Source organism: Polyodon spathula, chromosome 8 (genome assembly GCF_017654505.1).
Source record: "Polyodon spathula isolate WHYD16114869_AA chromosome 8, ASM1765450v1, whole genome shotgun sequence".
Lineage (NCBI taxonomy): Eukaryota > Metazoa > Chordata > Actinopteri > Acipenseriformes > Polyodontidae > Polyodon > Polyodon spathula.
This window is the reverse complement of record NC_054541.1, coordinates 30,294,441-30,320,459: the sequence shown is the minus strand read 5'-3', so window position 1 is coordinate 30,320,459 and position 26,019 is coordinate 30,294,441. Positions and strand designations below refer to the sequence as shown.

The following is a 26,019-nucleotide window of genomic DNA, read 5'->3' as shown; positions in this document are numbered from 1 at the left end:
ATGGACCTGAAGGCCCAGATGGCCCAGGTGTTAGAGCTCTTGGCCAGGCAGCAGGCCCCTAGCCCTGCTCTGGCCAGAGCACCTGAGGCGGTGCCCACACTATACATAGCCCCTCCTCTCCGTATGGAGATGCAGGATGAGCTGGAACCGGTGTTGGGGATAGCTGAGGAAGACAGGGACGTTACTTCTTAGGTGTCCTCATGGGATAGTGACTTCCTTTCCAAGGAAAGGGGTGCAATGCGCCATCTGCCTCTTGAAGTGGGCCTCAGCTCCGAGATATCCTAGGACACAGGCTTGCCCCACCTCTCCAATTCAACATCTGTGCTTGTGGATAGAGCTGCTTCAGCTTTCCTCAACATTCCCTAGAAGGCAGCAGCTGAGCCATGCCGGTCCGTCTAGGACACAGGCTGTGGCTCCGGGCCTTCAGCCTTTCCCCACATTCACCGACTTACTTAAGGAAGTACGCACCTCTTTGGAACATCCAGCATTGGTGCCTAGTGTGCTGAAGCAAGCTGCTCAGCTGGCTTCTTTGCAAGGCGCAGAGAAACTGGGCATGGCTGGCTTTCCCCCTGTGGACTCCACAACGGCAGCCTTAGTTAAGGCTCCGCTGGTAAGTGGCTTACCCAGAGACCCTGCTTGCCCTAATCCGCAATGCAGGGTCACCAAGGTCCACTTGAAGAGGGCTTACACTGCAGGTGAGCAAGCCACTCGTCTGGCGAACACAGCAAGCTTGCTGACGGCATACCTCCATGGTATTATGATCCAGGCATCGCCTCTCATAGATCCACTGGCATCTGAGTTACGCACAGTTACCAGCTCTCTACTCCAGGTCTCCGGGTTCCAAGGGCAAGCCTTGGGCCGGAGCCTGGCCGGTATGACTATGGCTTGCAGACAGCTCTGGCTGTCCCAGACGAGAGTCCTGATGCTGACAAATCTAATACTTGCACCTTAGACATCTGGGTGCTCGCCACTGCACAAACTGGTTACGCTCTACAGTTCTGTATGGAACATCCTCCTTTTCGAGGGATCATAAATACATCTGTGACAGACCCTCACCAGTCCTCAGTGCTACATCACGAAGTAGGCACCTTGCTCACCAAGCAGACTATTTGTCTCATAGACCCCATCTCTCATGGTGAAGTGTTCTACTCGAGATACTTACTAGTGCCCAAGAAGGATGCCAGCTTCCGCCCCATCTTAGACCTGAGGCACCTCAATGGTTTTCTAAAGGAGAAGAGGTTCAAAATGCTGACCCACTGCCACATTCTCAAGTCGATTCGGCTGGGCGACTGGTTTATCACAGTGGACTTAAGGGATGTGTACTTTCACATTCACATTTGTCCAGCACACATGAAATACCTCTGCTTTCCCTTCCAGGGAAGCGTGTACAAGTTTTCTGTGCTGCCATTTGGCCTCTCCCTAGCCCCCCGCACCTTTTCAAAGTGTATCAGTGCCATCCTGGCTCCCCTGTGGCTGCAAGGGATAAGGGTGTTGAACTACCTAGACGACTGGTTGATCTGTCCCCAGTCTCGGGAGGGAGCAGTGGCCCATACGCAAAAGTGACTGAGCATCTGGCGAGGCTGGGACTCATCCTCAACAATGCAAAAAGAAATCTGATACTGGTGCAGTGCGTAACATTCCTGGGTCTCCAGCTGGACTCCCCTGTAATGCGCACATGACAGAGTAGCAGCTATAGAGGATTGTCTCTCCCTGTTTCATCAGGGATCAAGAGTTCCCCTGGTGTGTTTCCAGAGGCTACTGGGTCTGATGGCTGCAGCTATATCAACCATCGAGCTTGGCCTACTCCACTTGCACCTGCTCCAAGCGTGGCTCAACATTTTCCGGCTACATCCAAAACATGCTGATGGTATCTCGTGCGTGCTCAATAGCCCTGCGCTGGTGGAGACAGCCCTCCCACCTCTGCGAAGGTGTGCATCTAGGAGGAGTGCTGAATCGTCAAGTGATGATGACAGATGCCTTCAACACAGGTTGGGGTGCAGTCTGGGAAGGCAGAGGAGTCCGTGGGTCCTAGTCGGGACCCTAGACGTCTCTGCACTAAATATGCTGGAACTACAGGCAGTTCACCTCAATTTCCAGCACTTTCTACCTGAGCTCCATGGGAGACATGTGTTAATCCGGATGGACAACAAGTCGGTAGTGATGTATGTAAACCACCACCTACCGGCTATTGATTTGGGCCCAGCAGAATCTGCTATCCCTCCGGGCAGTCCCTCTCCCTGGAGTAGTGAATTCGGCAGCGGGCCTCCTCTCCAGGGAAAAGTGGCGACTCCATCCTAAAGTGGTGGAGCATATTTGGGAACGATTTCAGTTACTGCAACAACGAAATACACATTTTTATGTAATTGAAATGGATTACCCCCTTTAACGACATTAACATCCCCTGACATAGAATTGCATCTCTAACATAATTGAAAATCCAATCTATCTTCAGTAGTAGACTTGAGAAAAAAAAGTTAAGAAGCCCCACCATGCCATGTCAAAACCTTATTGAACTGATTGCTATTTTGCAGGTACAAAACCTCTCCCCTGTTTCAGCTGTTTGCCCAGTAACTGAAGATCACGCATTAGGTAACATGCCTGTGGAATAAACATTAGTTATGTGCCAAAATGTTTATAAAAATTGCTAAATATATACAGAGGCGCTGGAACTATTTTCATTTACAAAACTGTAACAACTGTGTATGATAGAAGCTATGCAGCACCCCTAGTTCCAGTGCCCTTAAGAAAGATATGTACAACATATCGAAACGTTGGGCAGCTGGCTCTTTGAGCTAATATATATATATATATATATATATATATATATATATATATATATATATATATACACACACACACACACATTTTAAATAAGGGGATAAGAGACACACTCAATAATATTTGTTGGAAAAAAGATTTAATTAGATTCGATACATTTTTTTGTATTTATCAATTCACAGCTTTACCTGTGGGCGTGATTAACTTCCCCTGCTTCTTGTTGCCACTTGTCAGTATACACAAGACGCGTCAGAGGAGCTCCAGAAACCAGCTTTTTATTCATCTCTCTATGCAGAGTAGAATGCAATCTCCAAGAAGAAAAAACACCTTGAAAACAACTTTTGACCATCTCCCTCGAGGCTAGTTTTAACAAATGGAAACCTTGTGATTCACCAGGGTCGTGCATCCGAGCCAGATAGATATCCACACCAGTTTCTTTTTTCCATTAGAGGGATCTCATGTTGTTTTCGATCACTAAATGCTTTTTTTGTTTAAAGTCTGTCGCCATCCACAGGCACTTCTGTGTCGCTTACTTACTATTCTGTGGTCGGATTTTACAAGATCTCACTGCTTTGTTTTATTTCTGGGGAGTTCTGAGTCACTGTCATTCACAGCTGTTCCGTAGCCCCAGGTGTGTTTGGATGTTTCAAGAGGTTGCGGTGTCTATCTCCCTAAAGCTCTAATCGTGTGTCTTTCGCTTTCTGGAAACTGGGAGCTCAGTTTTACATCTGCCTCATTTACCGTGTATAAGGATTTTTTTTTTAATAGTAATATTTTATTTTGAATTAAAACGTCCATTGTGGGATATTTTTTCCTTTTCACCTAGGATCCATAGTACAAAAACTCTGTTGCTGTGCGTAAAAGCAGACTGCAATTTGTGCTCTATTGCCAAGGAATCAGGTGAAAATCTGGGTTTACTAAATGTTGGTAGAGGATGATTATTGAAGTATGGGAAGGCTGCTGATGGACAGTAGCTCGTTTTGAAGATGTCTTTTTTAGGGATTACACGCGGAGAAAGGCGATCAGTCAAGGGGAGAGTTGGCTGGTGAAATTGACTAATTTCTTTTCGTTCAGGAGAACTGGCTCCAATGGCTCCGTCTCCCAGGATAAGTAATCGAAAGGATGCCAACGCCTGGCCAAGCATGTCCTCAACTTTCTGGGCAATCATGATTCTGGCCAGCCTCCTAATCCTCTTCTGCAGTAAGTACATGTCTGATATCATCCCATATCCACTTAAAACTGTGGTTTACTTGTATCTGCTTCAGATATGCCTTACGCGACCTTTTTTCAACAATATGGGATGATTCTGTTCTATTGTACCTCTGCTACAATAATGTAAACTATAGTCGTAAAGGTTTTTAGTGCATTTTAAAACTTCGTCGGAATATAGCTTTTATTTTTCTAGTGTAAATGCGGGTTTAACAAATGAAAAAACAATTTCTGAAACTACTTGGTAAAGTCTTTTTATTATTGAAATGTTTTAATTAAGCTGTACAGTACTGTTTATTTGGGCTATATTCTAAATCATACAGGATTACAGTGCCCGGGTACTGGAATATTTAATCATGTCAATTAAAATCCGCTTAGTTCTAGTTTTACGACTGACCGACTATTAAATCCCTTGATCCCCAATGAGCTACCATGTAAAGAATAATAGGCAGTACGACTCTGTTGAGTGTGAAATTGCCTTGGATCTGAAACCAGAAGCACAGAAGAGTATACATCTAATTGCATCCTATAGTATAGACGCGTATTTAGCACCTATTGTGTTCTTCATAGTATATTTAGCAATAACACAGCATTTTGTTTCAGAAAATAAAAACATTAAAACCACTATAATAAAGGATGCTAGTTTAGATACATTGAAAATATGGTTTACACAACACAGATATTTCTTAATAGTAATAAGCTAATATAATTACTCTTTGTATTCAACAAGTTAATTGCACAGGGAACGAGCATCGTCTTTATTAAATAGACGTGTACAGTTGCTGTGCATAAGACTAACACATTTACCTTTGTTTTTTTGACTGATTGTGGATTTCTTTATTTTCATTATTTTGGCCAAATGACCACTATACCAGCACACTGTTTCAGTCTTGCCAGTGAGGGTTCCTTAAAAGGTTGAGTTAAGTTTTAAATATGGGAAATGAATTATAGTACTCACAAAAAAAAAAAAAAAAAATCTTAAGTGTTCTTGTAGTGATGAAATGCTTTTTCTTTTTTTTTTTAAATATAAAGCGCAGTGTAAGTAGAAAGTTTTTCAAAGCTTGTCATGTTGAGCTGTGTGAGTGCATGCTTTAATGAAAAGTGGATTCTCATTTGAAATGGGAGTCTGCAGCATTCCTGAACCCTCCTGTCTCTGTTCTCTCTAACCTTGTCAATTTCACCCTCTCCCAGCATCCCACTGAAATGAGACTGCAGTGGGCATGTAGACCTTATTGAACTGATTGCTATTTTGCAGGTACAAAACCTCTCCCCTGTTTCAGCTGTTTGCCCAGTAACTGAAGATCACGCATTACGTAACATGCCTGTGGAATAAACATTAGTTATGTGCCAAAATGTTTCTAAAAATTGCTAAATATATACAGAGGCGCTGGAACTATTTTTATTTACAAAACTGTAACACCTGTGTATGATAGAAGCTATGCAGCACCCCTAGTTCCAGTGCCCTTAACTTAGGTCACGGGATATTAATAATATATATATATATATATATATATATATATATATATATATATATATATATATATATACTATATAGATTCCATTAACCTTTTTGTTTCATCTACATAGAGACACACTCATGAATTCATTAATTAAATTTCATGCAGTTTCTTTTTACATAATTTTATGTGTTAAGCTTATATGTATTTAACAAAGTACCATGTACAAATTTAAGTTCTGCTAAAGGTCGTTGTCGGTGTGAAAATTGAATGTGTTTTTAAACCGTCTGCTTTAGTAAACCTTAATTTACAAATGCTGAATTATTTGCTGTGCTTACCTTATGTACATTGTCATTGTCCTCAAACATGCAAGAAATTTGCTAAAATCAATATTGAATTCAAATGACCAGATGTGTCCGGGGTGTATCTATAATTTGAAATACCATGTTGCTGTTAAATGTGTCAAATGAGAAACAGTAGCATCTACATTAACTGTCATGTACTGCTGCCTATAAGAGCCATTTTAAAGTATTATGTGGACCTCCAGCTTTTATTTCTAATGATTCTAATAGCAACCAAAAGCAATTTTTAGTAATCAAATTTCAGTATGTTATATTGAAGCTTATGAAAACAAATCTATTATTATTTGGTAAAACAAATATACAGTGACTTGCATATCCATAACTGAAATCTAGCACTTTAGGAGTTTGCAATGACCAGCTCTCAACCTCCCAATCTCCATTACCTCTGTCTGAGTTCCAGACGTTTGAAAGAAGGACCTGCATGTAAGCTACCATCAGATAAGGCTACTTAGCATAGGATACATCTGCTGATAGGCAGGCTATGACTGACAGTGTCTCACAATATGCCATAGCATTCCCTTAGCAGTTGATCTGAAACTTTGATGTAAAGGCTTCTGAGTTTCATGCAAATGAAGGGCTTTTTGTATGGAAAGATAAGTGTCCATAAAGTTAGACAGCCTTTTGTTTTAGATAATAATGACTATGGAATACATTGTATTGGTGTACTATAGATAACATGTTAATGACCTACAGTAACTAAGTTTTTGTGACTGATGGATTTGTACTGTAGGTGTCCATTTTACCACAAAAAAATTTACACCAAACAGTTACTGTTTAACAACAGAATGATTCTTCCACATTTTAAAAGGCTTTGAAAATATATTTTTGTCAGTTTTATTTTGTATCTTAGCTCCACCTGCTGGATAAAAGTAGCTCTGCACTTTTAAAGTGTACTGTATTTGTTGCTATAGGAACAAAACAATTATGACACCACACCACTCATTAAATTAGAAGTATAAAGCAAGTCTAAATACATAAATACTGTAGATTAATCTGTTATCACAGATACAAAAGAATCGCAATAATTATACATATCTTGTTATCTAAAGAATATTTAGTGTTTCAGACAAGGAAGGTAAAAATGGATGTCAAAAAAAAGAATGGAGGAGAATGTGGACGAGTCCTATTTACAGTTTTCAGTGTATGTTCAACATTTATGTTTTAAATAATTAGCATGGCAGACTGTTTCCCCATTGATCCATATGTTTCCTGTTGCATCCATTTATGTTCTTGCGTAACATAAATGTAATAACAAGAGGCTAAGTTAAATGCTTGTGGTGACCATTGCTGGTCTCTTTGTCCATCTTTGTATTGGCAATGAAAGTTGCACCAAAAACCCACGTGCTGGTAAAATATTGCACACATTTTTTGGGATGGTGTTCAAAGACCTCCAAAATGCATTTTACGTCTGTCCAAACAAACTGTGTCTGGTATAAATCTGTTTTATTTATTTATTTATTTTTTACATGCTCAGAAGAAGAATCAGAAATGTACAGACAAGATTACATCATGAAGCTTTTTTTTTTTCCCAGCCAGCAGGTTTTCTTCCACAAACAGATGCCATCTTGTGACAAGCAGTGCCCCTTGCTCAAACAGTGTTGCCACATGAAATACAGCATAAGGATTTTTATTTATCTATTTATTTATTTATTTATTTAGTAACCAGCAGATTCTCAATGACTTATCAGTGCTTTACATTTGCAAGGCCGCATTCCCTTTCAAAGATACATTTGCAGTTTAGGAGAAGCACTGGATATATTCATATCTGGATCATGAATTGTGTACCAGTGCACAGATTGATACAAATGTTGTCAATTGCATCAGAAAACTATATATATATATATAAATGTAGCCAGATGATTTGCACTTTGTGTTTGATCTTTGTTCTTCCAAACAATCGTAAGATATTCTAGAGCTCTTGCAATAAAATTTGAAAGGTAGTCTGCCCATTTGTAGGTCTTTGATTGAAAAGTGCCACATGACAGGAACATGATAATGTGCCTCCCAGAATAGTTTGATTTTATTTATTTATTTTTGCTGTTTCTAAAGTATGTTGGATCTTGTGCCAGAATATGAAATTACTTTTTTTTTTTTTTTTTATCATCAGAATTGATTTTAAAACTATTCTTTATGACCAAATACTGATAGATTTTTGTCGACGTAGCTTCCAGCATGGCTTCTCTTTTAAACTTGTGATTTAATGTGCATTGACTGTATGATACAAACTTTGTCCTGTATTAAGAAAGAGCTGTTATCATCTGTATATTGTGCCTGCAGTATGAATATTAGTTAAATGAGGAATTCTTCTAGTTTTAGTGCTGTTTTACTTTATACATCTCTAGTTTATGCCAGGCCTTGTTCCCACTGCAGGAAAATGACATTCAAATCATATATAGCTGAAGCATGTAAACTGGTATGCACAGAATGGTCTCACTGTATATATTGTGTACACTATGGCAGCAGCCTATGGGGCAGCAGTCTATAGAGTCATATCACCCCCTATAGATCAGAAGTAAAAACATTACAATAGCTGTAGTAACTTCAGGGAGTAGTTTCTTTATTGATTTGAATGGTGATGGTATTAATATCCACCACTTTCTTTCAAAAGTAAATATCTGAACATTTTTTTTTGTTATATGTAACATTGTGTCCAATTTAAAACTGAATGGTAATATATCCCCAAATAAGATTTTAGTTTGAAACAATTTACCGCTAGCCCCCGCCACAACAGAAACGTCAAAATACAGAACAGTGTACTATACCTTTACGTTTAAAGGAGAGCAACTACTTTGTACTAACCCACTATTTTCTTTAATCTAAGGTTTCAACCTATCACCTGATCTGGGAGCTTTAAGGAAAAAATGGCTGTGAATGAGCTGAATCTCCCTGCGAAATAAAACCCACATAGATTTCAATGCATTGTGTGTGTAACACATATCAAATAAACTATGAAATAGTTTATACATGATTTTAATAAAACACTGCAGTTCCAAAATGGTTCACCTTGTATTGGTATTACAATAACGTATAATGTAGTATACAAAAACATACTGTTCAACAACTTTGAATATGATTGCAAGAACAAGTTTTTTCTTACATAGCAACAAAGCATAAAAGTCTAAGACAGTTTATCGTTAATATATATTACAGGTTTTACTGCGTAACTTTACTCCATGAAATGTACATTTGCTTTCAAGAAAATAAGGCATTCTGCATTTGCTGATGAAATCCTGCAGTGATTGTGTGAGCAAATGTCCCTAGCAGTACTGAAAGGTTTCTCACTTGGCACAGATGTTGGGGGAGGGCAGAGATTTGCCTGTGCCATTTTTGACAATAATGGTAAACGATACCTGTTTGCCTTCCACCACTGAACTGGATCCTCTGTTTGAGAAATAAGATCAAGATAAAAGGCATTAATTTCTGTCTCGACAGCTTTTGTAGCTGTGTGTGTGTGTACTTTCCCTGTAGCAAAATAATTCATCCCAAGTGTTCCGTATCCCGGTGCAGTGTCTTGTTGGAAGCTGTCAGGTTATCGTCTGTCTGTTGGACAACTTCATTTGTTGACTTGGCAGAACAAGCTACAGCCTCTTGAACAAGTAACTTTGCCCGACATCGTTGTGTATCGCTTGACCAAAAGTGAACTTTATATCTGGGATCAAGGCTGGTAGCAACAACTAACAAACTATTTTCTTCAACTGCCTCAAATCTGTCTTGAATTGATGTCAATATCCAAGCTTTCATTTGCTTAACTCCATGGTTCGCTACTTCAGTTTGAATATAGCGTTTCAGCATTGCCACTGCTGGAAATGCATGCATCTGCTGCATTGATTTATTTGATTAACTCTTCAAATGGTTTGAGATGTCCCACAACGCTCTCTGTAAGAGCCCAGTGTTGCCACATATGTCTCACAGACTAGAGATTTATCGCACATTTCTGTTCCAATAGACTCTGGAACATCAAATATATAGAACTGGTAGACCTAACTCTAGTTGTAGCTTTTTAAACCTTTCATTTGTGCTAGAAGAGTGCTTGAAGTGACCCACAGTTTTCCTGGACACCGCTATCATGTCAGAAATGCCACGCTATGTGAAAAGGCTGTCATTTATGCATAGCTTGAGTGTGTGTGAAAAGCATCCCACACTAGAAAGTCTGGCATCAGACATTGTTTATGAATGTTAGCTGTGTTCTCAGTGCATTTGTAAAACTGCATTGTAATTAATAATCCAGTATGAAGTTAAACTGATGAGACTGAGTAGTATACTCAGATATCCATGTATCTCACGTAAAGGCTAATGCAGTCCATTTGTCAACAAAGTCTGATTTTGCTTCATTACTAGCATACGTCAGGTATAATTTTATCAGGAAAAAAAAAATGAAGAGATGGAATACTGTAACTTGGTTCAAGGAATTGTAGCAGTTCTGTGAAATCGACGAGTAAGGCTGCATGTCTATTGCCGTAATCTTTCCAATAGCTTCATGAATCTTTTGAGCGTGAGGGTTGTCCGAAGTCCACTGCTGTTTTCACGCTGCAAAGCCCAACAACGTTGTCTGCATAATGTCGTTTCCTTTCCGATGAGCTTTCTATGGTATTCCCACAGCAGGGGAATTGTCCTCTCTGCTATCAACCATTTTACCAGCAAAACAAATGTTATACTCCACAGAATGTTTAGAACACAGGTGTTTCACCTCCTTGCCACCACGAGAGAATTCCGCATTGCATAAAATACATGTTGCTTTACTGGAATTGCCCTGTTTCTCTCTCTCTCTCTCTCTCTCTCTCTCTCTCTCTCTCTCTCTCTCTCTCTCTCTCTCTCTCTCTATATATATTATATATATATATATATATATATATATATATATATATATTATATCCACAAGTATGTTTTGTTATATTTATTTTTATACAAAACCATTCATAAACAGCATCAGAACATAGTTAGTTAAATATAGATAAAGTGGCCCAGGCCTACTCACAAACACAGACAGGAGGCTTTAGGACAGCAGAGAGTTTAGCCTATGACAGAGGAGCTGTGCAGGCATAGCCTATTTCCATCTTACAGTTTCCCAACAGTAATTAGCATAATTTTGGTGTCTTAGTAAACCAAAATGGTTTACTTTGAAAAAACTAAATGCATTTTAGCATTTGGCATCAGTCAGTGTGATAAAAAAAATGCCTGGAGAACATTTGCTTTATTATAAAAGTACATCTAAAAAAAAAAAGATAATGAATGTTACATATTTACTTTTTGTTTTATTTTTTAAAGTTGAAACATAAATGAACACTACTTGCTGTATGCGATATTTCTTGGCATACATAGGACAAATTGTCCACATATAATAACTGCACCCAAGTCCTTCTGAAATAAATTCCAATTAATAAATACATTAAAACATAGAAATGTAATAATATTTGAAGCTTGGTTCAGAAGGCAAACCATCAAATAAAACAATGACCATTTGTCAAGCCAATGGCAGAATGTTTTGTCATAGTGTGTCATTTTTCAATCTCTTATAGTAAATACTACTGTTTTTTTTTTTGGTTTTTTTTTTAATGAAACATGCGAACAATGCAAACAAGCTCCTCCAGATTATTCCCCTTTTAATCCACTATCAGTTCTGTGATAATGTAGTACATTCAATATATCCGATTTCCAAAAAACAGTATCTAGAGCAGAGAAAACAATGCATGCTTCCAATTTAAAACTAAAGCTATCAAGAAAATTATATATACGGGCACTGTTTCCCTTTGTCACTGGTAGTGGTCTGTTTCCGACTTTCTTTTTTCCACTGTTTTGAATAGAGAATTTCTGTAGGGATTATAACATTTTTAATGTGCAAGCCTCAGCTGGATATGAAGCAACTTGGCAAAAGGCCTCACTAAGCAGCACACAGACTTTCCATATTGATGTGCAATTTGTTTGTGTGAAAAAAAAGGGTCTGTGAATGTCAATTTCTATAAATAACACGTTTTATTTGTCATGGTAAATTAACTGGAAAATGTGGTGGAGATAGAGTGAAACACTGGGTAGAGGGTTTGTTTCTTTAAATATGTAAGTGTGTTTTCTGCTACAGTGATAATGCAGGAGCAGTGGGGTAGCATGACGGAAAGCAGAAAGCAGCAGAAGAAATGAATATGTGGAAGAAACTGTTCAAAGCGCACATCTCCAGCCAGGGGAATAACAATGTTTCCAATACACTGTAACAAATGCAAATATATGGGGGTTTCAGTAGTGGAAACGGGTAAATGTATCAACCCAGACAAGGTAATAAAGCTTAAAGACTATTTTCCTGAACAGAGCAGCTGTATGGAGGTATGATTTTGAGAAGTACTAATATTTGCTACTAATATGAACCTACTTTAATTTTTTTTTTTTTTTTTAAATAAGGTGAGGCCAGGGCTGGTTGGGCAATTAATAAATCAATCACCACCTGGCCACATTCCACCATTTGTAATTACCTAATAAAATAATGATCAATTTAACAATTAAACATTTAACTAACATGTGGCTGTGCAAAATCGGCCATCTTGGCCCCAGGCTGTTCCTCTACACCTGAGCCAAAGATGGCTGCCAGCCACAAAGCCCTGCACAAGTAAAATGTGTTATTTGTATATTTTAGATTTTCACAGATTTTTGGAAGGTTAATTAAAGTCTAATTCTCAAGCACCTGTTTTATGTTGGTATAGTAACAAATTATATACATATTGTCAGTTAACTCATTTCTGTCCTATTTAGTAGGGTTTCCATGGAAACATTTAAATAAATGTTTTTTTCTCAAGCTGCTTTGGTAGTACTTTTTCAGGTAATTTGGGTTTCCCTCTAGTTTTCTTTTAGGCAGAGAAATTCCTTCCGAATGAAAACAACCTAATTAATATTAAAATACGGGAGCAATATTTAAATGTTTCTGTCCCCCAGATTTCTCACTACATAATATTCTTATAATAATAAATACAGAAATCCAGATTCCATAGGGACAGTGCACAGCTCTCACCAGTAGAGTGCTGTTATATTTATTTATTTAGTTGTTATTGGGGATCCGGTTTGCAAGGTACTATGTATACATCTATTCACTTTATAGGTCATTGTTTTTATTTCACACATGAAATATTCTAAATCTAATTCAACCTTTAGTATAATATTCTGTATACCTTAATTTGCATGTGATTCGACTGAAAACTACTGTAACTTAGTAAAGTAAATCTGAACATATTTCAGTTTGGAATGTTTTACAAAATAGTTTTAGATCCATCTGCATAAAAACTTTAAAATATTATTATTTTTTTAGCTTATCCTTTTTTTCTAATAGCAATAGAACCCACATAAGAGTCTGGTAAGGCCCTTCTTGTTATGTTTGGCTTCTGACATTTGAGACCAGGCGATAAAGCCCTCTTTGGGTTCTATTGCTTAAGTAAATTAAAAATACAGGCAGAAAATTCAAGGGATGGAACTTCATCGGCTAGGAAATGCAGACATGCAGCAGAACCCAATGGATGAAAGAAAAGGTTCAAGCTAGATTCAGGTTTCCAAAAGCATAGCTAAATGGGAAACAGGACAATGAATGCAAAACAGAACTCAAAGACAATTCTACTGTTCTTTGAACTATTTGGTGTTTGTTTCTGCCCAGTGCTCAAAATACATTAATAAATCACTCACTTTTTATAGGGAAGTTTATAGTGGAATGGAATGGGGATGAGGATGGTGGTCAACATTGAAACAAAAACATATTGTTATTGTGTATATGGTTGGTTTACAAATGATTTCACAACTATATGTGAATAATTAGCAAATGTCAAATACTATTTTAAGATCCAAAGCAAAATGGGTTTCCCTCCCACTTTAACACTGGGCGGTGGACATCAGCTTACAAGTCCTGTATTGCAGCAATTTCGTAGAAAACAGTGGACTATGTTCAAGATAATTCACCAACTCTGTTCACGAAGTAAGTTGTACCAAGATATTCGCAGACCGTTTATCAGTACAGCCACACACCTTTGAGTTTAAAATGGCTCATTGTTGCTTTACAATTTAAAAATTATTTTTGTTTTTACATTGTGAGATAAGGCTGTACCAACATTAACGTATTTTAAAATCCCTTTCAGCCAATCTGAGCACTGTTTACCACAGCCGTTTTATAATGCTCATCATACTGTATCAACACATTCATTTTACCTGGGTACGACTCCATTTCTCTGTAATTCGTTCCTTGTGATTCTCCCATTAAAAGTGACCAGTGTCTTCAATGCCAAGTTAACCATTTTCAATGTAATTGGTACATCTTAGTGTTCATTAAGAATACTTTCCTGGGATATAAAACCCAGCTGACTTATTTCAGATCAGGTCTGCTTTAACAAAAATGTATTTTCCTTTTAATCCTTTATGGCCAAAACACTTCAGTCAGATTTTCCTCTCTAAAATATTTACAGTTCTACAATTTCTAGTCTAGAAAACTCTAATATAATGGACATTTACAGTTGTGTTCATTTTATATTTGCTGTATTTGCAAGCAAAGTAACAGCTGGTTACCACACCTAATTACAATTCCAGTTTTCTTTTTCAAAAGAATATTTAAGGGGATAAATAAAATATCAAAATATCAGTGATTTTTAAATCAATAGCACAATTAATAATACCACTAACGTTTATTGATATGCAGACAATAAAAACACAAAATGGATGAATTTTCCATAATTACTTTAATAGCTTTTTGCCTTTACACAGATAGTGCCATTGATTCATCTACCAAGACTGAAATCTGATCACATGTTATCGAATGATATAGATTTCAAAGCTGTCACTTGAAGCATGGTGAATCACGAAAAATATTTTTTTTTTCATTGTGTTAACTTGATTGCAGTCTCAAAAATACCCTTCTGTAATATTGTGTAAATACAATAGGGATTCTTAATAAAATCTAATGATTTCCATACAGCAGAACAAAAAGGAAGAAAATGAGAGCAAATGTCTTGCTGTTTTAAAACATTCTGCATATATTTGAAGCGAGGACAATAGTCTAAACCCTATCCTCATAATTTATTCACCAGGTCTGAATACTCGTTTGGGTGCTGTATTTTGTAAATGGCACATATTTAGCTGTGCTTTTGGAAACCTGAATCTAGCTTGAACCTTTGCTTTCATCCATTGGGTTTTGCTGCATGTCTGCATTTCTTAGCCTATGAAGTTCCATCCCTTGAATTTTCTGCCTGTATTTTTAATTTACTTAAGCAATAGAACCCAAAGAGGGCTTTATCGCCTGGTCCCAAATGTCAGGAGCCAAACATAACAAGAAGGGCCTTACCAGACTCTTATGTGGGTTCTGTTGCTATTAGAAAAAAAGGATAAGTTAAAAAAATATATATTTTAAAGTTTTTATGCAGTACATTTTATTTTTTATTTTTGCTAATGAATGCAAACATTTTCCTCAATATTCCAAGACTAAGGTGGTTTACTTGGAATCCCATCTGTGGTTTGGTTGCCCTCAGGCTTCATTATCCCAGCAGTAGACCATGTCGCATCATGGGTATTTCCAATAGCCTAAATAGCATCTCAATACTGAACAAAAAAATCTTCTAATTACATGGAGCTGTTCTTTATTTCAGGTACCTCATACTCAAAAGCAAACGTGGTTATGAACTACTTGTAAAGAACAAAAGTACCTGTAACTTACATTTTTTTAATTAAGGTATGAGTGCAGATTTGCGTATTTGTGTACGTTTCAGTATTTAAGTTACCGGTGGGTCCTAAAATATATTAGTGAAATACATTAAAAAATGTATCTAATATTCATGATGTGCAAAGTAGTGCTGCAACACAAAGATCATTTGGGCACTATTTCTGGAGCTCAAAGGCGGCGCAAACCTTTTTGCGCTTGAATGCAATTTTGGAGCCATGCTTTGTGCTGTCTTTTATTGCTAGCTCTGGTGTTAGTGTCAGCATAACTTTTGAGGCGGGTGTCAGTAACATCTAGTTGTTTTGATGTGAGTCAAAGCCGGCGCTGGGTGCTGTGATTGCATTTTGAAAAAGACATCTCAGGCACGCTTATTTGAAGCGTAATCATCGCCGCCAGGGGTAGAAGGAAGTGAAAAGTGGAGAAACAAGAGATGAGAAACGTAAAGACAAAACGTAAGTACATATATACATCCATATTGCTTAGCAGCCCTCCGGCGTTAAAGACTTGACATTCACGGGGTGATGGTAGGCGTTGACCCTCGGGAGGCGGTGGAGGAGGGAGCAGAAGGTTATCTCCATCTAACACCGGAGACGGGTACTGCTCTCCCTCTGATGCTGGGGACTGGTGTGACTCTCCTCTGGGCCATGGCGTGGATGTGTCTACTGCCTGTGGCTCCTCCCAATGGGACTGAAGATAATGCTGCAGACAGTGGCTTTGATGTCTAGGAGGGACGCTGGGCAATTGTTTGTGCTCCCAGGCTTCCAATTGCTCCCCATCTCTGTCAGGTTGATTTCCATCGGGAGGTCCTTGATGTTCCTCTCAGGGTCCAGCAGCCTGTCCCATATCTCCCACAAGGGTGGCCATCCCCCCCCCCCCCCCAAATCCAGCAAGAGTAGCAATTATTTATATGTCTTTTAAGTTTCTTTCCCCTGACCAAAACCCAACCAGATTAAGGACCTCATATTGACCAATCAGGTTAAAGGAAATCTTCTAACCCTTTTCTAATACCTGTTTATAGCCTCCTCCACTGTGCCTTTTACATTCTTATTTTTCTCCACTTTATCTAAGCACTCTTTTGGTCTTTTGGAGCTAAGCATATCAAAAGGGAGGTTATTTTGTTCACTGCATGGTGGGTTTTATAACAGGGGACCTCTGAGGACAAGGCTCACTTAGATTCTAAGCATCTGAAGTGGAGTTATTGTATGGCAGTTGCAGATAAGGTAATATTTGAACTTGGGCCTAACAGATGAAAGCCCTCTTCTCCCTATTCGACAATAAGCTCATTGCAGACCATTAGTGCGGAACATGGTACTTATACACTGTAATGAATCGGGTGAATACCTAATACATACTGGTTTTGGTTGACCCAGTGAATCTGGAACCATAACATTATTTCTTTAACTGTTACTATAGGTCTAGCTATAAAGTGTATTCCTTTGAAACCTGGCTTCACTAACCTTGTTTGGCAGTGTTAAGACAGATTGAAATTGCTGTACAAAAGCAGTGGCTAGTCAAAAAGATTTTTTAATGTTACTTTGATAGCTGATTGTTAACTATAAGAAGGACACTATTATGAATTACCGTAACACAACCAAAAACCTGTTAATACCAGTTAAATCAGTTTGCCAAGAACATTACTGCAACTTAAATATATTAAATAAAATATCATCAATCTTTTTTCAGCATTTCTAGAATTAAGGCCAGGAATGTGTTCATGTCATTCATGGGGTTGCATTTAAAAAAATAAAAAAATCAGGAGATATGAGAAAGTCCAGAATAATAAATGTAATAAAATTATAATGGGAATTTTAATTGTCAAAACTGTTGTATTTACATTCTTATATCATTGCAATGTAGACTTTAGACCCTGAAAACAAGAATCGGAAGTAGAACTTTGTGAATATTGTTGAGAGAGAGAATTAGAATTAGTTTGAACAAATAGTTATATTAGAATATTGACACCAGGGTTGCAATCTCCAGGGGAAGCCCCCATGAAAGCTTGGAATTAGTTCAGAATTACATTAACAAATCTACATTTGCTATCCCAGGATCATGCTATAGAAACCTCTAAAGACACTTTAGTGTTAATATACAATGATGCTGTAGAATAAATATTTTACAAAGGTGATGAAGAACCTCCTTCTTGTACAGATTTCATAAATTCCATTAAAAAAAAAACATGATGCATTTAAAAACAAAGTGAAGATGATCACTCTATTCTTGCTTAAAAACTGAAGACAGGTATGCTTAAATATGTGGACCTGATGGTCAACTTTTGCAGTGTAACAGTATAAAGTAAGGATAATTGCTTCATATAAGGAAAAACCTTTTTTTTTAAATCTTATCACAGTGGTTCCCCTGGTAAAAAGCACAGTTGTGTAGTGTACAGGGTGAGTCCTACAGTCAGGGAGTGGCAAGTAGTTGGTTTTCACTAGAGCTTCCAGAGACTCTCTCTCTCCTCATCATGCTACAGTGCACCCTACAAGTCAAGCAACCCCTAATGAAACAAAGGCAGTTTGGAAGGCGGGTCTGTAGAGTGGAGATTTATATGATCTTCTGTTGATTTAACACAAGTTTGATTCTGCCTGTGCTCCATCCCACCAAATGTCTAATGCATGACACAGCAACTGATTGCACTGCCATTGACAGAGGCTGTAAATCATTCACATGTATAGGATATTTTGAGAGTCAACTTTTTTGTAGAAGATAATTGGACAAACCCAACACTGAAAATAACAAAACTGATGCCAATTTGGTTTTAGTCAAGTGACAAAAACTCTTAGGTCCTGCATTAGCTACAGCAGATGCACTACATCAATAACAATGTCTTTAAAACTGGGGTGTTGTTTACAGTATTCTGGCAGGGATATGTTATAAACCATATCATTAGCTACATTTGGGTTTGGTGTTTGGTGTATCCAGCCCAAAGAAAGTGTGTTTGATCATTGCTAATTGAACAAGGTATTAATGGATTAATAGTATATACAAACAAGTGTGTAATACAATCCCCAACACAATGAAATCACATAAACAATTAAACTCTAAGTTGATTTTAAATTAATGATTTCTATACTTTTAGTTTTGAATCCTATTTTATGTGGTGATGCTCATGACATCATCATTTAGTATACAGATTAATTTTCTCTTTTTGAAGCCTTTTTTTTTTTTTGTTATTTCAAAATTGGCAGATGATTTGCACCAGGAGAGAAGGCTCCAGCACCCACCCGTCAGAGTCCATTCTCCACTGCACTCCGGCTTGACAGCATATTCTTCTTGTGGTGCTCTGATGGCACTCAGATGCTTGTGTTGTGTCCTGAGGTTGTATGCCTTACTGTAAGTGATATATTGTTAGCTCAGATGACAGTCATGGAGCACCGCCACACTTCCACTTTTCAAATGAGATTTTCCAGGATGAAGAGGCTTAGTATGATTGTCTACAGTTGCTGCCAGACAACTGAGTTTAAAGCACAGATGGAAAGCTCAGCCACATTTTGCTGCAGTACTCTTTCTGCTGCTGGCAGCTGATGCAAGAAAACCACATTGACAAATCTGCATACAAATTTGCTTTTTAAAAGGCTATTTACACATTACCATGGTTTGTTCAAAGGGCTTTTATGATTTGTTTTACTATTTCTAAAAATGTGCTGCAACATCTGCAAGTAAGTAAATGTAAAATATAAGAGGACTGATATCCCGACAGCAGAAGGCATTTTTCAGTTTATTTTATTTGCAGTTCTGGTATGTATTTGTCACATGACAAACCAGGATTCCTTTATTTGTGAAAAATAGCTACATAAAAAGATAAAATAATTGTATTCAGGCTAAACGTTATAAGCTTTAAAATTCTGAAGTAGTTGACAAAAGTACATTTTGAGAAGTAAGGTTCTGTCTCAGCCTAGCTAAACAGATGCAAGGGACTAAAAAAGAACATCACTTCCCCATGAACTCCATTTTTAACATGTTCTGATGAAGACATTATGTTGAAATGGGTATGCTTTATTTATTTTTACCTTGTTCTTAAAATATGAATAATTGAGAGACACTTTGGGATTTAAGTTTTTCATTAAGCAAGAGTTGCTGTCTTCATTCTTCAGTGGTGGAAGCATCAAACAAAGTTTATTTTTTTTCAATTGTTTGTTCCTCGGTCGAAGCACCTTGTGTGTGTTGGAATTGATTGAGGCATCTTTGTAGTGCTGATATTTCTATTTATATATATATATATATATATATATATATATATATATATATATATATATATATATATATATATATACACACACACACACACACAGTGCCTTGCAAAAGTATTCAGACCCCTGACCAATTCTCTCATATTACTGAATTACAAATGGTACATTGAAATTTTGTTCTGTTCGATATTTTTTTTAAAACACTTAAACTCAAAATCAATTATTGTAAGGTAACATTGGTTTTATGTTGGGAAATATTTTTAAGAAAAATAAAAAACTGAAATATCTTGCTTGCATAAGCATGCAACCCCCAGAGATTAATATTTGGTAGAGCCACCATTACCTGCAATAACAGCTTTATGTCTTTTGGGGTAAGTATGTACCAGCTTTGCACACAGTGTCGGAGTGATTTTGGCCCATTCTTCTTGGCAGATTTGCTCCAGGTTGTTCAGGTTGGTTGGACGACGCTTGTGGACCACAATTTTCAAATAGTGCCACAGATTCTCAATGGGATTGAGATCAGGACTTTGACTGGGCCACTGTAGGACATTCACCTTTTTGTTCTTGAGCCACTCCAATGTTGCTTTGGTCTTGTGCTTGGGATCATTGTCCTGCTGAAAGGTGAATTTCCTCCCAAGCTTCAGTTTTTTAGCGGACTGAAGCAGATTCTTTTGTGGTATTTTCCTGTATTTTGCTCCATCCATTCTTCCTTCAATTGTAACAACATGCCCAGTCCCTGCTGATGAGAAACATCCCCACAGCATGATGCTGTCACCACCATAGGCAGTGTTAGGTTTGCGCCACACATAGTGCTTTGAGTTTTGTCCAAAAAGCTCTATCTTGGTCTCATCTGACCACAAAACCTTTTCCCACATTGCAGCTGGGTGACTCTCATGCTTTCTGGCAAACTCCAGACGCGCTTTCAGATGGTACTTTTTGAGTAATGGCTTCTTTCTTGCCACCCTCCCATACAGGCCATTGTTATGCAGAGCTCTTGATATGGTTGACTGGTGCACCATTACTCCACTCCCAGCCATTGAACTCTGTAGCTCCTTCAAAGTGATTGTTGGCCTCTCTGTGGCTTCTCTCACAAGTCTCCTTCTTGTCTGAGCGCTGAGTTTTGAGGGACAGCCTTTTCTTGGCAGTGCCTGGGTGGTGTGATGCAGCTTCAGCTTCCTGATTATTGATCCAACTGTGCTCACTGGGATATGCAAACACTTGGATATTATTTTGTACCCTTTCCCTAATCTATGCATTTGTATTACTTTATCTCTAACATCTGTAGAATGCTCTTTGGTCTTCATTTTCCTTCAGATTCACAGCCTTACCAATGATCCTTCAACAGTGGGGTATTTATCCAGAAAATGTGACAGCAACTTTAATGGTTCACAGGTGGAGGCTAATGGTAAGGTAATTGTGTCCTTGTTAGGGCAATTTCTTTCATCGGTGCAAACTGGGAGTTTCCACAGTACAGGGGTTGAATACTTATGCAAGCAAGATATTTCAATTTTTTATTTTTCTTAAAAATATTTCCCAACATAAAACCAATGTCACCTTACAATAATTGATTCTGAGTTTCAGTGTTTAAAAATAAAATATCAAACAGAACGAAATTTCAATGTACCATTTGTAATTCGGTAATATGAGAGAATTGGTCAGGGGTCTGAATACTTTTGCAGGGCACTATATATTTATATATATATTTCAGCAGAATTCAAACAATGAAACCCCTCACTTGATCACATGACAAATCCATACCGATTTGACTCGTAGTTCGAGCATGATGCATTAATTACCTTAAGTGCATTTTCTCATACTCTTAGAACACCGTCCACGGTACATTATTGATCTTAACAACACCAGTGTTAGTGCAGTGTTATTAAGACAGGAGGGTTATTTTAAGGATTTAAACAACAGTGCATATAAATCACCAATCTTTAAATGAATGCAAGGACAAGAATACTACATACTACAGCAGCCTAAATCCATACCTGCCAGCATATTAAGAATATATTAGAGGCAGTGTATCACAATCACAATTGATTGTAAATTAAATAGCTTTTAATTTGCGTGTACAATCCATAATTTAGCCACCTTTGTACTCTATAGTACACTGTCAGAAAGCATGCATTGACTGTATTTTATAATGATTTTCAGCATTCCAGAATGGTACGTTATCTTCCCATAATGCACAATTTTGTCACACTGTTAATTATTTTTGATAAAAAGTGGTATAACCGAAAGGTCATTTCTGGCTTGATAATCATCATACTGTACCATTCACAGCTTCATATGGTAGGAAAAACTAGAACAATTCTACATAAAACTATGACAAAAATACGTAGAAATCTCAATCTGAGATCCCTGACTCAAAGACACAGGAATGTATTTTGCAAAATGTTTTCTGGAACATGACAAGGTGATATAATCATTTTTTATTTAAATTACTCCTGCAATTTTAATAAAGTATTTAAAGAATGACTGTGGCATTACAAGAAACAGGCTTGTCCTATGTTAAGCACTCAGATTTTTTTTCTCCGTAAAATCTATAATTATGTACCTGATCTGTTACCTTAAGGCAGTGAGTCTCAACCTGTGGTCTGTGGATCACTTGTGATCCGTGAGTAAACTCCAGGTGGTCCGCAATCCTTATAAGCAGTTCTTGTAAAACCTCATTTCTACACAATCACATGTTGTGCTACTACTGTTACTAAGCAACACAACAAACAGGTTTAACCATGTGATAATAAGATATGTCTGTATGTATGCAGTCTGCATTTAATACATAGACATATACATAGACACTTAGAATTGCTGTTCATTTTATTTCGTACTGCACAGCACAAACAAAAATATACAAAACAATTAAAAACAAAGCATTAATATCGTACTGTTATCATATACACGTATTGCACAATAACACAAAGCAAACAGGAATATCTACTTGCTGAAGCGGTTTTTATTTTAGCCAATGAGGTGTTCACGTGTGGCAGCAATGCACTAGCAATCACAGAACAGTGACCTCAGCTCCCTAGCAACAAGCCTCCTATGTTGATGTTGGGAATGGTTTGTTTCAATGCAGCGGGTTTGTGCCTTTGAGAAAGGACAGGAAGACTCATGAAATTAATTGGAGACTGAAGTTGAAAAGAAGCCTCAGCTGTACAAATTAAAATGGTGTGCTGCTTTTTATACGAGGAAAATGAGAATGAGAATAAAATAAAAATGAGAAAAAGCGGGTTGCGTAGAAGATTTATACTGGACCGTGACGCCCCCGATAAAACCAGGGAGTGGCTGTACAGTATTTGATAGCCTATTTCTTTTTCTGTGGGTCTCTCGCTATATCGCGGCCCTCGATATATAATGGATTTATATTGGACCCCGACACCCGAGTGGGTGGTGTATATATTACAGCTCCATTTGATGCAATACCTTCCGCCATTAACTGAAACAGCTTTCTAATGTAAAACAAATACTAACTAAATAAGTTCTACATTATGAAGGCACATTTGTCTTATCAGAATTACAGACTTCTATTTTTTAGCCAGCATTAGTTTAACGTAAATGCACAACTTTCTAATCTGTGTTCATTCTACTGCTTATTCAGTGTTCAAGGAAAAAAAAAAATCTGGCTGCCCCAGCCTTTTCACTCCTTTTTATATGTATATCGAGCAAAGTTGACAAATAATAAGTTGCGTTAGAAATGGATAGATTAATTTGCTGCACAAGGGAAGGGTTGCGGGGACCAACACTGGCATTTGCACATACTGGATCCAAAGATGACCCCAGCCCCAGCATTGTCAGGAGGGTTTGCCAAACAAAACTCTGCAGAACTGAGAGGCCAATTATCTACAAAACATTCAGAATATGAAAATGTCAAACAAAAGAAACAGGAAATTTTCCATCAGTAACTTTTTAATGCGCAAGATGACAACATTCCTTGCTAACCTGGTAGCGAAAATGCAAGCCCAGGAATCTCATTAAGTTAGATACGTTATATAAATACTTTACTTTCTGCATGTACTGATACACCATACAAATTTGTTTCAAAATGCATGGCAAGTAGTCAGTGGGAAAAATCCAAACACCGAGGTGGTCCCTACATTAAAAAAGGTTGGGAACCACTGCCTTAAGGGTATTAACATTATCCTTTAAATGAACAGCAATTAAACAGTGCATTAAAATATAATTGACCAGACATAAAGCCCTCATTTTTTTAATTCTTGTAATGTATTACCTTTATATTATTTTCAGAAAGTGTTGGGATAGTACAATAGCATACCTGAAAATGGAAGTTAAAACTGGATTGTTGTCTAAACGTGTTTATGAGGCGGTAACGATGAGTGTTATATGCACAAATATGTTTTTTGTCAAGGTGTCGAGGTCTACTATATCTGTATATGTCGTAAAAGGTCAAGGTCTACTATATCTCTATATTTCATAAAAGGCCACACAGATTAATAATGATATCGCAATGATTATAATACCTGCAATCTTCCTTCAAAGCAAACTGCCATGTCTACTTTTATAACAGGTAAGGCTTTTTCAGTCCACAGACACGTTTGTTGTAAACCTTCCTAAAAAAGCAGATACATTGAACATTTTAGCCTTTTATAAAGGAACAACCGCGTATCATTTTATTGTTGTTGTAACATAGTCATTGAAGACAGTCTGTTTTACTTCAATTCTTCACAGGTAGTTTTAGCTGTAGGGATTCAAGCGTTTTGAGACTGAGACTCAGCTAACTTTTGCATGTTTCTTTTGCTGTGTTTTTGACAGGATACACCTATTGACTAGATTTTAAGGAGGCAACCTCCTTAAATATGCACAAATAAAATAAATACACTTCAACATAAATGCTAAATGTTCCTGGTGTTTTGTATATTGGCCTCCATTGTACTGCAATTTATTTGAATACTTTATATTTTTTAAAGAAACAAGATAAGAAAGAGTAAAAAAAAAGATGTGTGTATATATTGTATTTGGTGATAGTTTGAAATCGTTCAGCACTTTATCTTAGATACCATTTGCACTTGGCTGGTGTATTTGCCCTCTTATGTAGCAACCATATTCCAGTAATGTAATTCTTTTTTTTTTGGTTTCCGGTTAGTAGAAGGAAACACTTTTTTTATATTTTTTCTAGCTGTACATGTACAATGCAATAAACAATTTCAATTTGCCAGCCATGTCTAGTTTATTTGCAGATGTATGGAACTGAACAAGCGGGCTTTGTATAAGAAGAACAAACTAGTATTTGTTATGCAGTTCTGGAAAGATAAATAAAACTTTCTTAGTGAGCTCAATATTATAAACCAAAAGACAAGGCAGCAAGTACAGCACGATAAAGTGTAGAGATTCTGTGACAGAGAAACAAACATCCTTTGCAACAGCTCTATAACCTGCAGCGAAGAAGAATTAGTTTGTGCTACAGCTACTGATGCATCTACAGTACAAAGAACTGGTGACTGAGGCTGTTCTGCGCCTGGGGATACAACTGATTTAGCCATGTATAATCATAGTGATGGTCAGGAACACCTTCAATAAATATTTTTCTCCACAATTCATATTTTCAAGTTGAGGCTCTGAGCGGACTAGTGGACTTGCTTTGAGGTTCTGATCAGGAGAATGTGATATGGTGCTGTTTCATCTGCTTATCAGATGCTTGCAAATGTGTAGCTTTTTATCACTGTGACTCCTTGGAGCCTGTGTAGAATCTAAACCTTAAATAGAAAAAGGGCAGGATAAGGTTACTTCTGAAATATTTGATCATGGAGTGAGAGAGGTTCCAAATTTTAAACTGGAAGTGTATGGTCTTTTTGAGATAAACCAGGTAAATAAAAGTTGAACAAATTAAGGTTTAACTGGGTCATAAATGTCATAAGGCTGGCCATGTATTCTGAACCATTAAGACTGTCAATATCACTCTAGCACATATGCTGGGTATGATTATATTCTTATCTTATCTATTTTAGGTGTGTTTTCAGTTTACTTATAAAAAAGGAGGAAGCTGTGCAAGATAGATTCTTCTTGATGCTTATCGCTTTGTAAATGCATGACAGGTTAAATTGCTAGCTACATGTCTGTAGAGAAATTTAAATTCCAAGTTAGAAAGTTTAATACCAAGGTAATGTAATTTTCAACAGTATTAACGGCAAGTCTATTTGCAGTGTGCAATGCATGATGAAAAACACATATAAACATGGTAACTTAAAATTATACACCCCCCCACCCCACCCCCACATGTATTAATAAAAAAAATAGCAAAAATTGTATTATGGAGGAGGATTATTATTATTATTATTATTATTATTATTATTATTATTATTATTATTATTATTATTATTATTATTATCAGTATT

At 37.3% G+C, this 26,019-nt stretch overlaps 1 protein-coding gene across 3 annotated transcripts in view; it reads left to right on the top strand.

The window, feature by feature from the left end:
* Positions 1-3,583: 3,583 nt before the first annotated feature.
* LOC121319752 (chemokine-like protein TAFA-5) overlaps positions 3,584-26,019 on the top strand; it is a 121,446-nt gene continuing 99,010 nt past the window's right edge. Inside the window, exon 1 of one of the 3 annotated variants that reach the window (XM_041257528.1) lies at positions 3,584-3,978. In XM_041257528.1, coding sequence (XP_041113462.1) covers positions 3,867-3,978 — 112 coding nt within the window. In that variant the 5' untranslated portion in view covers positions 3,584-3,866. The remainder of the gene's footprint in view (positions 3,979-26,019) is intronic. The other 2 variants (XM_041257527.1, XR_005950748.1) reach the window with 2 other exon arrangements.